At 35.6% G+C, this 14,244-nt stretch overlaps 1 protein-coding gene across 13 annotated transcripts in view; it reads right to left on the bottom strand.

Annotated features, from left to right (window-relative positions):
• LOC144964991 (rho GTPase-activating protein 15-like) overlaps positions 1–14,244 on the bottom strand; it is a 43,015-nt gene that overhangs the window by 12,992 nt on the left and 15,779 nt on the right. For 9 of the 13 annotated variants that reach the window (XM_078899819.1, XM_078899817.1, XM_078899823.1 and 6 more), the window contains 6 exons: positions 12,821–12,919; positions 11,968–11,988; positions 4,412–4,479; positions 2,755–2,941; positions 1,295–1,396; positions 888–927 (listed from right to left, as the gene is read on the bottom strand). In XM_078899819.1, the coding sequence (XP_078755945.1) occupies positions 888–927; positions 1,295–1,396; positions 2,755–2,941; positions 4,412–4,479; positions 11,968–11,988; positions 12,821–12,919 (517 nt within the window). The remainder of the gene's footprint in view (positions 1–887; positions 928–1,294; positions 1,397–2,754; positions 2,942–4,411; positions 4,480–11,967; positions 11,989–12,820; positions 12,920–14,244) is intronic. The other 4 variants (XM_078899818.1, XM_078899828.1, XM_078899822.1 and 1 more) reach the window with 1 other exon arrangement.

Raw genomic sequence — 14,244 nt, 5'->3', positions numbered from 1 at the left:
CACTCTCTGGAAATTTACTAATATATTTCTGAAAATAATTAGGCAAATAAATAATGAGAAGGAAATAAAATGACATAGAAGTAAACCAACAAAAAGCGTAACAAAACTAAACACACATTAAAAAATAAATATGGTTAAATACGAGTATTCCTTTCTTATGTCTATGACTAAGCTTAAGGTAGCTTTTCTCTCTGTCAAAACTATTTCCATTCAATAATGAAACCCATTGAAACACGATTTAAAAGGGAAAGAAGAGAAATAATAGGGGGGGGGGGGGGGGGGGGAGAGGTCTTAATTCTCCTCTTTTGTTTGTTTGTTTTTAAGGGTTTTACGGCACTTGCAATACATTTAGGTCATTTGAGCACCAGTAAAAAGGAAGACGGGTGGCAGAGTAAAACATTTCTAGATTTACAGTTGAAAGCACACGCAAAAAAAAAATAAGACAAAGGGAGTTGGTTCAAATAAGGAACAGATGTAGATTAGATTCCAAGAGCAAACTATCACTCTTCTTAGTTTGAGATCAAAAACAGGATCCCACAAAAAGGAACACACTCCAATGTATACAAATCATAATATATTCAAACCAATAAATATTCAAGTACATAACAAAGAGATGATTTACAAGGAAAAAAATATCATTTCCCAAAAACCATACATTTGACTGTTTCCCTCTCAGCCAAGGACTTTGGCAAGGGCCAGGATAAAACCAAGTAATCCCATTCCAAGACAAAGAAAGAGCAACTCAGAAAACAAATATAGGGGGATAGAAGCCACAGCAAGTGACCTCCTGCCCACCATGGGAGGTCAAAAGACCCCATCCAGCAAATAAATATGAAAGGAAATGGAAGGAATGGGCTTCAAAACACCATATTCTAATCAAGACATACTTTTCTTGTCTTCCAGATCTCGGGCACCTGAATCACCATGCTGTGGGAGAAAAATAAATAAAATATATATATATATATATTTTTTTTTTTTTTTTTTTTTTTTAAATTGAAAGTAATGTCTTTGCTCTAAGAAAAAATGCATGAAAGCTAAATATCATATTTAACAAAAAATAATCATCCATGAGACAAACAATATTAGTTACACAAAAATGTTTGATAAAACAGTAAACATTTTACTTTACTTTAAACTGCAGGAAAAATAAACGATTTCTGGATACCAATTTTTTAAAAAGCTTCACAAAACTTGACAAAAAGAAAACGAGGAAGTCGTTTCAGAACAATTTTAATGACAGAAATAATATACCACTAATTTTTTTAGTGAATGAAAAAGTTATTTCAATACTCACAGATATATCATTTGCAACTATTTTCATACGGGTGAACCATTCTCGAATTGTTTTTTCACTATCAGAATTGAAGAGGAAGTAACTGCCAGAAAGTACTGAGAGCTGAAAAATAAAAGAAGACAATTGAGAAAACTTTCAATGTTTGAATGAAAACAAAAAAATGTCCTTCAGAGCCATTCAGCTCATGGAGCCAGAGTTTATCCTAGTTTCTATGAAACGGACGATAGCAATTGCTTGCTATCCTTTGGATAGGATGCTAGTCTATCGCAGAGTACTTTCCCCCAAATCTAATAGACTCAGCTACCCATTCACTGCTGGGTGGACAGGGGGGTCAGAAAAAAATCTCAACTGCACCCGGGATCAATCACAGTCCCTTTGCATGTGAAGTGAGTGCTCTACCAACTGAGCTATCAGGACCCCCTTTGAATGAATAAAAACAGCTATAACTTTATTTGGTGACATGTGGTTTATATAATATGTCCCTCATAAATGTCAATGAAATATCATTTTAAAAGACTGGTCAAAAGTAATATTGTTATTCCTCTAAAACTGATTAAAACAATGCGAGTTATAAAATATTAGGTATTTCCTGAGAATTTCACATTACTTCTCTAAATTCCCACAACGAAGCTGTCCAGGGGAAATGCGAAATGTCTACACTTTCTATGAAACAGGGAAACGTGAAAAATACTTCACATCAGTTATATTTTGAATGTTACTCGAAGTCGACTCAATTCTGAGTATTTGTATTTGAGGATGGAGAGAGTTGTTGAATGTGACGTGACAGCCATTGTTGGTGTTTAGGCTGAAGAATTTTGATAATCTTCATTTCAATGTTTCTAAATCTGTTGTGTTCACACATGATTCAGGAAGAGCATTCCACTCTTTGATAGTGCGGGGTGCAAATGAATATTTGAAGATGTTTGTGTTTGTAGAATGGTGTTTTAGTGTTTTTGAGAGGGTTTTTCTTTGAATGCATGAATTTCGTTGTTTGTCTAGTTGTTCTGAGGAGTATTGGATATTGAATACTCATGTATAAGGTTCAACCACTGAAAAAAAACATAATTTGCATTGCAGATACGCTACCATCTCTTTTCCATATGAGAGATATAGGTACTTATTGTTTAATGAAAACAAAATCTCAAAATATTAAGGTTTGTCAGATACATGGTATTATTCTGGCTTGTAAAGGCAGAACCATGCCCAAAAATATAATCAAATTGACAGATATCCAGACAAAAACAACAAAAAATCTTATTAAAGAGTGGCTTGAATTAAGCTTATCTAATAACCAAGACGAGATGGTTAAATGAAAACTTTATTCATGGAAACATGAAAACAACATGGTGGAATCCGAAGATGTTCTAAAACTCTAAAACTCTTCAATAGAAAGATGTTAAAACAGTCGATTAATAATAAAGACCTATCTTATGAATTATAGCATACATCTGAAAACCTACCAAAATGGTGTTTTTCTTGCTCGTCACTTCTTTCGGGGGTTGAAATGTTACATGAGCACCTTGAAGGCTGATGACACCTTCCGTCCGTCCATGTGGAGAACCAGGCTTTTGAGACGCTGCCTTTTGGTCCTTGTAGAATACCAGATTGGATCCTTGTAACACCACGTACATCTGGTTCCAATTTTTTCTATGTCCAAAGAAAATCAAGACTCATAAGAATATTCACAGAAGACAAACATCATTTATTTTTTGTTTAATCATGAATAGGGGATCCCCGATAGCTCAGTTGGTAGAGCATTCGCTTTACAAGCAAAGGGACTAAGATCAATCCCCAGTACTCTCAAGATTTTTTTTCTGAACCCCCCCCCCCCCCCCCCCCCCCTGTCTATCCCACAGTGAATGGGTTGTTGGGTCTGTTAGATCTGGTGGAAAGTACTTTGCGATAGACTAGTGTCATATCCAAAGAGTAGCAAGCATATGATACTGTTCATACAAACCAGGAAAAAAGTCTGGCTCCGGGGGCCTAATGACTCTGAAGGACTACTTTTTAATCATGAATAAAGTTATTTGATAGGCCCTGTATAAAGTCTATAATTAAAACAAAAAAGGAAGATTTAGATTTAGGATTTAGATTTATAGTGAAAAGCATCAGAGAAAAGATACGACAAAGGAAACTGATTAAAATAGGGTAGAGAAGTAAATTCCCAGAGCAAATCATTAATGTGCTTCATTTGAGATCACCAAAAAGTATATCCAAATATGAGTACAGAATCCCAAAAAGAGGAACATACTCAAATATTTACAGATCCTTATATTCAAAACAAACTATTATATTAAAACTACATAACAAAAAGATGATTTACAAAGAAAAAAAATTATAATCTTCCAAAAACTGTAGCTACACAGTTGACTGTTTCCCTCCAAGCAAAGGACTCGGACTATGGCCAGGACAAAACTAAGTAATGTTTTTCCAAGACAAAGACACAAAACAAGCTAGACAACAGACATAGGGGGATAGGATAGAAAACACAGCATGTGACCTTACTGTCCACTACAAAAGGAACAAAACATCCCTCTCAGAAATCCAAGGCTTCATTGTCATTCCCTACAAAACTAAGTAATGTTTTTCCAAGACAAAGACACAAAACAACCTAGACAACAGACATAGGGGGATAGGATAGAAAACACAGCATGTGACCTTACTGTCCACTACAAAAGGAACTAAACATCCCTCTCAGAAATCCAAGGCTTCATTGTCATTCCCTGACCACATCAAACTGAATCTTGATCACAAACGATCATGCGACTATATGGTCTTGTGGTATGACACTTGCCTTTGGTCCTGGGTTTTAGTCCCGCTCTGAGCGGTGCACAGTTGAGTCCTTGGAAAAGACTCTTGACTCACATTCTCTCACCGGCTATATAAAAGCTCAAGTTTTAAAAAAAAAAAGGATTTTTAAAAAATGTAAAAGAGTGTACTAATCTTCTCTAAGCATATCATTTTATTCATTTTGTTCCTGATATAATGTAAAAATATAATCTTTATTAAAGAGGTAATTTGAAACATTAATGATAATCCGTGTTTGTGCTACTGGTTCATAAAGTAGTTTTCATTCATACTTAATTTTCAACAAAACATTTGACTACTGATACATACTTCGATTTTTTCTTGTTGCCTCCAATGTCAGTGAGTTTGGCTCTGTTAAGATAACTTCCAAATACCTCCTGAATAATGAAGGGACATAGAAAAAAAACCCCATTAAAACATGAAACTGAAGCTAATCTTTTTTTTCTTTTCCAGATTGCTGACCATAACCAGTTAACTGCCATACTCAGGAAAAGCTTGTATTTAAAACTTGGCCAGAGAACTCGTCCTTGAAATATCAATAGATTTAAATGACTCTCTAAATGAGTGACACTCTAGAAACCTCTCCACCCTGTGAAAAGAATTGTGAAAAAAATTCAATTCATTTCATGTAAACTCTTATCATTAATTACAATTGGGGATCCTGATAGCTTTGTTGGTAGAGCACTCACATCACACGCAAAGGGACAAAGATTGATCCCAGATGTGGTTGAGATATTTTTATGACCCTCTAAACCCCCCCCCCCCCCCCTCCCCTTTCCCAGTGGGGACTGGATTGCTGGATCTGTAAGGTGGAAAGTACTTTGTGATAAACTAGAATTTTATCCAAGAGGTAGCAAGCAATTGCCATTTCCTGCTATAGAAACTGGGATAAACTCTGACTCCATAGGCCTAATGGCTACTTTTGATGATATCATTGTTTTTTGTTTTTAAGGGTTTTACAGCGCTTGCAGCACATATAGGTCATATCAGCACCAGTAAAAAGGAAGAAAATTGGATAATGAAAACATTCTAGATGATATCAACAACAATTGAAAAAGTGAAATAACTAAGCCCTTACAATGAAATGTCTTACTTAAATCATTTACGTAATCCTTTAATTACATGTTTACAACACATGTAAGGATCATCATAGTCAAATCTCAATTACAAGTAATAGAATATAGGCTTCAAGAAATACAGGCATGGTATGTGATGCATTTGGCATGAACAATACATGTGCGAAAAAACAAGAAATAAATAAAAATGAAATAAATGACATGAAAATAAAATAGGAATCAATTCGGACAATTAACTTTCCAACTGAGGTTCAAACAATTTAACTTTAAAGGATTTCAACAGACAGAATATTCACTGTACCAGACTTGCCTCAACCAATTGAAAAGATTAATCATGTCTATTCCAAAAACGTGAATTGATTTTCTCACTTGCATTGTACCTTTGAATGGGGTGACTAAGACAGCTAGTACTACGAAAAATTAGTAGTAATACGAATTTTTGACTCCAGTTATAGAATTGCATAGACGTTTTTCATTCAGTAAATCTTGTTGAAAATCAAAGTTTGGTTGCTTAGAAACTGTTTTTAGGACTTTGGAGTTTATGGAGCATATTTTGATTATGCTGAGGGCAATAATTGATTTGTAATGCTAATTATTGTGACCTTTTCATTTTTTCCAAGGCCAGTTGGGGTGGCTAAGACCAAACCCCAAAAGCGATCCCAGATTAAAAGATGTAAAACAAATATGATAAAATGTACATCGTTTGATAGATTTCACTCTTCCCCACACTTTAGAAAAAGAACAACGGACAGGTTATTTCAATGTCAAGATATGTCATATAAAGATATTTAAAAAGCGGTGTATATGACATATCTTGACAGGGGAATAACCTGTCCGAAGTTCTTTTCTAAAGTGTGGGGAAGGGTGAAATCTATCAAACAATGTACATTTTACTATATTTAATATCTTTCAATCGGGGGGTGGGGGGGGGGGGGGGGGGTACATTTGGGGGCTGGTCTTAATCACCCCATTCCACAGTATTAATTATGAAGAATAGATGCCTTTGTCGGGCTAATGGCACGTTAATGTTTACGTTCAGCAAACCTAAACGAAATAGGAAGAAAACCATGATCTGTCCTCAGATGTTGCCACACGACGCCTAGTGTGCGAGATTAACTCGTCTCAGGGCAGATCCTGGTTTTCTTCTCATCGTTGGTCGATAAGGTTTGCAGAACATAATCATTTAATTTGCTAATATTATTTCAAAGAATTGCAGTGCAATAAAGACAAATAAAAGAGGATTTAAATATAATAATGAGAAAGATTTAAGTGACAGAAGAGAGAAAAATATTATGTGCACAGAATAGGTTTTACATTCCCAAGTTGTATGTAAAAGAACCAAAACTTTAACTTTAAAGAGCCCATAATTGTCTGGAATTTTTTTTTTTTTCATGATGGGCAATCAACTATGTGGAAGAGTATGGTGTGAGAGTGTGCTTGGTGTCAACATTATTTCATTGACATTGTGTTTTCCAACATAGTTCTTCACCACTGTATAATTAGATAATAACACATAGATTTTAACGTTAAACACATTCTCCCCATTTTTTGGGGGTACTGTTTATAATTGCAACAAGGAAAAGGAACGTCTTTCAAAGATTATGTTATACTCTGTTTGTTTCCATTCACTAACCCCACCATTTTCATTCACCAAGAGATCAGTAACAGAGATGTGGCATGTGCTATCACAGAATTATCAACTATTACGAAAAAATTCGTAACATTCTGAAATTTTGGATCCAATTTCAGAACTTTATGAGCATCTCTGAGTCATGAAAAGGGATTGAAAATACAAGTAGATGTCAGGGTACATAATTTTAGGATTTTGAAGTATTATTTAATCTTGAGCTTTTCTTGATATAGCGCAATATCCACTTAACATGCTCAAAGCGCTTTACAAGGGTCCCTGACCAACAGCAACCTGTAGAACAAGACATGATGCCTGTTAGGCGATAATGCCTATAATATATGTCATTTTTTTTCCCCAACAAAGACAACGCTGTTAATGACCAGGTACTCATTTTACACCGGAGTATGATGAGAGAATATGAGTAAAGAGCCTTTTCAATGACTCATCTATTCACTGAGTGAGGCTCGAACCCAGGACCTTCCGAACCGAAAACGAGTGCAGAGACGCCAACTTTAAATTTGGCTCACAGGAGTTTCAGACACCATTCGTAGGAATTTCAATGCCGAAAGAGGAATTTCCGTACACAAGAAAAAGGAAGTGGAATGCTATTGTGTTTACATATTGTATAGTTCTAAATAGATAACTGATTAGAATTATATAATGATACATAAACACAGTGCCAAATACAATCCCAAAGTTTCCTTATTTCAAATGAAGTAAAGCGCCAAAACCTAATGGTAAAGATTGTAGTACTGGTGGTAGTGAGGATGATGTGGTGTTGGTGGTTGTAGTAATAATGGTAGTGATGATGAAGATGTGATAGTGGTTGTTGTTAGTGGTAGTGATGAACATATGGTGGTGGTGGTTGAAGTAGTAGTGGTAGTGATGATGATGTGGTGGTGGTATAGTGGTTGTAGTAGTTGTGGTCATGATGATAATGATGTGGTGGTGGTTGTAGTAGTGGTGGTAGTGATGTTGATGTGGTGGTGATGGTGGTTGTAGAACAAATGGTCGTGATAATGATGTGGTAGTGGTGGTTGTAGTAGTAGTGGTAGTGATGATGTGGTGGTGGTTGTAGTAGTAGTAGTGGTAATGATGATGTGGTGGTGGTTGTAGTAGTGGTGGAGTGATGATGATGTGGTGGTGATGGTGGTTGTAGTACAAATGGTAGTGATGATGATGTTGTAGTGGTGGTTGTAGTAGTAGTGATGATGTGGTGGTGGTTGTAGTAGTATTAGTGGTAGTGATGATGATGTGGTAGTGGTAGTAGTAGTGGTAATGATGATGTGGTGGTGGTGGTATTGTAGTAGTAGTGGTAGTGATGATGTGGTGGTGGTGGTTGCAGTAGTAGTGGTAGTTGCAGTGATGATGATGTGGTGGTGGTGGTTGCAGTAGTAGTGGTAGTGATGATGTGGTGGTGGTTGTAGTAGTAGCAGTAATGATGATGTGGTTGTGGTGGTTGTAGTAATAGTGGTAGTAATGATGTGATGGTGGTGGTTGTAGTAGAAGTGGTAATGATGATGTGGTGGTGGTGGTTGTAGTAGTAGTGGTAATGACGATGTAGTGGTGGTGGTGGTTGTAGTAGTAATGGTAGTGATGATGATGTGGTGGTGGTTGTAGTAGTAGAGGTCGTGATGATGATGTGGTAGTTGTGGTTGTAGTAGTAGTGGTCGTGATGATGTGATGCTGGTGGTTGTAGTAGTATTAGTGATGATGATGTGGTGGTGGTGGTTGTGGTAGTAATGATGATGTGGCGGTGGTGGTGTAGTAGTAGTGGTGGTGGTTGTAGTAGCAGTGGTAGTGATGATGATGTGGTGGTGGTGATTGTAATGGTGATGGTGGTAGTGGTAGTGATGATGATGATGATGTGGTGGTGGTGGTGGTTGCAGTAGTAGTTCTGGTACTGATGATGATGTGGTGGTTGTAGTAGTAGTGGTAGTAATGATGATGTGGTGGTGGTTGCAGTAGTAGTGGTAGTGATGATGGTTGTAATACTAGTGACAATGATGATGATGTGGTAGTTGGAAAGGGGGGGCATCCTTGGAACAAATTGACCTCACCGGAATTTGACGGAAGTTGCCCGGAGCCCGGAATTTTTTGCTCCAGACCAGAGTTTTGGCATCACTGCGAGTGTCATACCACTAGACCACATAATCCTTGTGGGGGTAAATTGTTGATTTTTAACGTTCTCTATAGCAACTACCATTTTTATATCCTAAACGCTTGGCTATGACATTACTGTTAGCACTCACAAGGTGAAAATGGAGTAGCAATGAGCCAGATTAATGTCGATGAAGAACTAGAGATGCCTAAATGAGTCAGTGAGTGAATGTCACTCATATAAAAGGGGACAATACAAATCAAAACAACGTTTCGGCCTTGGCCTTCTTCTATAAAGATAAAACAGAGAAAAACTTTTTTTTTTTTTTTAACATCTATATAATGAAATCAGATTACAAGAAGAAAAAAAAAAAGGAGGAGGGGGGGAGGGGGGTTTGAGTGGTGAAGGTAGAGATTGAGAAAGAGCAAGGTTTATGTGTGTGTGTGTGTACTCACTCCTTCTCTGTCTCTCCCCTCCTCCCTTCAACCCCTGTCATTATCTGCATGTTTTGTCTGTCTACTAAGGAAGGCCAAAGGCTAAAATTTTATTTGGTGGTCTGTGATGTCCCCTTTTATTTGAGTCACATTCACTCACTTTATTTTTCTCTCCATATAAATGAACATGCTAAATTCGTTTGTAAAAAGTTTCAAGGATAAGCAATACAAATGATTATAGAGTTCCACACGTGTTATACGAGTTTCATTTTGGAAAACTAATGTTTATCATTCACAAGCAAAATGATTTTTTTCTTCTTCTTTCTCCTTTCCATTTATATCTTTGAATGAGGTGAAAGAAAAACTCCACCAGAAGGATATATATTGTGCAACAGTAAGATTTTGGTATCAAGACAAATTTTTTTTGATTCAAATGATATAAGCAGTGGAAACAAAGAAAGTCATAGCAGCATTCCAATATAATGATCTTATTTGCCACGAAATAAAGCGAGTTACCAATAGTCCTGTCAAGCTATAAATCTGCATTCATTTGACACAAACATTCTACATACTAATATAAAATAAACATTTAGTGCCTAACTCTGTTTTAGACATGCTATACACACAAATTACAGAGCAGAATTACAGGATTCTTTAATAATTCAAAGACCCTCTATCTCTATCTCGCTCTCACTTTCTCTTTCACACATACACACACACACACACACACACACACACACACACACACACACACACAAATACCCCCCACCCTGTGTGCATAGTCATATAAAAAAATGAAATGGAGTTAAACAATAACTGTTGTATCAGAACATTATCATCACGTCAGTCATCAGGTAGACACAAATGTATCAAAAGAATTATTCTTGCAACAAACAAGAGACTGATGTTTGAAATGTCAATAAATTTTACAAGGAGTTGAAAAACCAAACAGGAATTGTCTAACAGTCTTTTGTTAAGATTTGATCAAGACCTGATGTAAGACAAATAAATTGTCTAACAGTTTTTCATTGATAAGATTTAATCAAGACTTGATAGATGTAAAACAAATAAATTGTCTCACAGTCTTTCATGGACAACATTTAATCAAGACCTGATATAAGACAAATAAATTGTCTCAAATAAATCCATTCCGTAATAAATAAATCTAATTCAATATCATTTTTCCACCCTAATTTTTGTTATCTTTTTAAAAATTTTCTCTTCTAATTATTCATGAACAACAACAGTCAAATGGAATGGACGCTTAAATTCAATTTATGAAGAAAGATAATGCGGATGTTTTGGGTTTCCCCTATGTGAAACAAAACATGATGAATGAAACATTAAAGATGATATGAATGAGAGACGTGAGAATGACTTGGGACTTATTGCTGTCCGACTCCTAATCAATCGACTGGGACGTCTCAGCACTTCTCTAATTTTAATGACGAATTCCTTCAACTGGCCTCTATCCTTTGCGAGGGATTGTAGGTCTGCAAGATCTTTTTCCGACCTTTACTATTGATGGTTCTCGAGGCGCTTCAAAGTCTATGTTTAATATTGTGTGAACGTTTCTTGTTGGTTTGCCTCGATGTTTGTTTTGGCCTGATTGTGTAAAGTATGCTTTCATGGCTTTGTTTGATGGAATATTGTTGAGAGAATGGCATTAACAAAATAACATCCACATTAATAATAATAATAATAATAATAATAATAATAATAATAATAATAATAATAATAATAATAATAATAATAATAATAATAATAAATAATAATTGGTTACACCCTCTGTAAGTCGCCAAGCCTCGCAACCTTTCCATCATTACGGGAGAGGACTACAGAGAAACAGCAAAACGTCCCGGATTCGACCTGATAACTACAGTTATAAGACGCAGGCTCCGCTTTGCGGGGCATATCTTACGCAGACCGCCTCTTGCGTTGTACTTTTATTGCCTACTTGAAGAGCTCGACAACTAGACCAACAGGCACTCTACTACATGGGCTGGATTCTATGCCTATTGACGAAATAATGACTCTAGCCAGGAACAGACGTGCTTGGTCCCAATATGTGAATTCCCTGTGACCATGACACTTTTATGCTGATGTAGCATAGCACCTTATAGGTGCCGTACTAATGTACAATGCAACTCATACATACATACATACATACATACATACATACATACATACATACATACATACATACATAATAATAATAATAATAATAATAATAATAATAATAATAATAATAATAATAATAATAATAATAATAATAATAATAATAACAATAATAACAATATATTTCTATAGCACCTAAGCATCGACTTAAAAGTTCTCATCAGGGCTTTACAATTAACTCAAATGCACAACCACCCACACACAAGCCCACACATATGTGTAAAAAAAATGTTTTAAATCTTCTGTCTTCGTCAATGAAATTAAAGCTTCCATCCATTTGACAATTGTTATTTTTTTCTTCGAGCTTCAAGCAGAAAAATTTGCATTCTCTTAATTATTGATGAAACGTTCGGCAATTCAGTTCGTGATGCTATGAAAGCAAATCATGCTGTCAACGCAAGGATCAGGAGAAGCAAAAGAATGAAATCAAAACAATTTGAACTCACATTGTTCAAAAAGAAAACGTTCTGTAAAAATGTCAAGAATACAAGTTATAAAATGATGGCATGGATAGAATAATCATTACGATATATACAAACAGCTATGATTTACATAGTTAATGGCCATTCCAGTTGAAACTTCTTCTAACCCCCCCCCCCCCCCCCCTGTTCACCCAGCAGTGACTAGGATATCTTATCTTTTAGACATGATGGAAAGAAAGTACTTTGCGATAGACTAGCGTCCTATCTAAAGACAGCAAGCAAATGCTTCTATCAGTTTACTGCAACAGAAACCAGGATTAACACCATGGGCCATTTTGGTTCTATTACTATTATCCTCTGTGCAAGATGATGTGAACATTCATGAATACTCAAAAACGACAGAAAATACCCACTGATCTATTGGAGAATTTATTCCTTACCTCTGGGAATTCTTTTGAGAATTGAAAAAAAAAGACATTCCAAATTTTCATTCATATCCCCCCCCCCCCCCCCCCCAAAAAAAAAAACAAAAAAAAAAAAAAACAACAACAAAAAAACAAACGACATTATCAAAGCGGCCAAATTTTCAAAGGGCTGAAATGGGACATCCTAACGCACAATACCGTTATGATCCACAAGAGCAGTATGTTTGGACTATCATATAATATAATCTAGATTTAAAGCTTTCTCCGTTCATTGTTTATCTGGTCAAAAAGCATAATCCTGGAGCATGCAAGTGTCATTTACAAAGATTTAACCAGTCTACTTAAAAAAAAAAAAAAAAACAATTCTCCAGATTGCGAGAGTCCAATATATTATAATGACAGTTGGCCGCTATGCCTATTAAGTTATTGTGGAAAGAAATTAGTCAACTTACATCATTGGCCTGCAAAGATCCACTTGAATTTGACGTTGTAAGACTGTTAAGGGGAGAAGTTGGAGGAGGGGTTGGAGAGCTTAGACTGCCACTACGCTCCTGAAATACCAAACACTCCAATGTTTCATTACAAACAAAAGAAGAAGAAAAAAAAAAAAAAAAAAAAAAACCTTGCTTCCTATGATTAAGAATATTATAAACAACAAAATAAAAGCAGATGTGTGGCTTCCAAATGTAAAATACAGACCTAATTTAGCTGTTTTACCTTTAGGATTTAAAGTTAAATGGAATACAATACTGCATTATCAAAAGGCATTACAGTGGAATCTTGATAACATCAACACCTTTAGGAACAGTAAGATTGGTTGACAACTTAAAGCAATGTTGACTGTATGCATTATCAATGGAACACCCTTAGATAAAGAACAGATAATTTGGGACCAACAAGAGGTCTTGACTTTATGTGGACACTGCATATGTTCTTCGTTAATAATTTCAATTTTAATTCGTAAAAAAAAAAAAAAACAAGAAAAAAAAACAAACAAACAAACAAACAAAAAAAAAGAAAGAAAGAAAAAAAGAAGCATTTAAAGGCTAGAGCGTGACTGTGACTTCTCACCTTAAAAATGTTCCAAACCTTCTTGGACCCTAAAAGATGACATGATTTTATGAACTACCGTTATACGTTACCCTATGAAGAGTCCAAGTTGATGCAAAAGAATGTGGAACTATATTTTCACCTTAGTTTGCTTTTGTTTTTAAATTTTAAGGGTTTTACAGCGCTTGCAACACGTCATATCAGCACCAGTAAAAAGGAAGAAAATGGGATAGTCAAAAGTTAAAGAATAATAATTAATGTACCTAAGAAAAGGTAAGACAGAATTGATTCAAATAGGAAAAGTAGATTCCAAGAGCACACTATCAGTGTACTTAGTTTGAGATCACCTAAAAGTCTCATCCAGACACCAGCACAGGCCCACTAAGAGGAATACACTCAAATGTTTACAAATTATAATATATATTTATATATATAACAAAAAAAAAATAATACAATGCATAACAGAGAGATGATTTACAAGGAAAAAATATCATCTCCCAAAACTCTAACGATACATTTGACTGTTTCCCTCCCAGCCAGGGTATCCGGCCAAAGCCAAGACAAAACCAAGTAATCTCATTCCAAGACAAAGACAGAAAACATGTTGGAAAACAGATATAGGGGGAAAGAAGACACAATAAATGCCTCCCTGTCCACTATGGAAGGCCAAGAACCCCACCCAGTCACCTTACTATAATATATTTATTAAATATATACTTATCATTATATTATTTCTAATTGATGACTTAAAAATAAAGATTCTACATCATGTCCCTGCTGAAAAGAACTAAAAATTAAAATACCTCAAAACCCCCTCCTTCATTTC

The sequence above is a fragment of the Berghia stephanieae genome, chromosome 2, assembly GCF_034508935.2.
Source record: "Berghia stephanieae isolate SIO BIC M18660-M18661 chromosome 2, UCSD_Bste_1.3, whole genome shotgun sequence".
Classification (NCBI taxonomy): Eukaryota; Metazoa; Mollusca; class Gastropoda; order Nudibranchia; family Aeolidiidae; genus Berghia; species Berghia stephanieae.
Note: the sequence above shows the minus strand (reverse complement) of the source record. Positions and strands in the feature narration are given on the sequence as shown.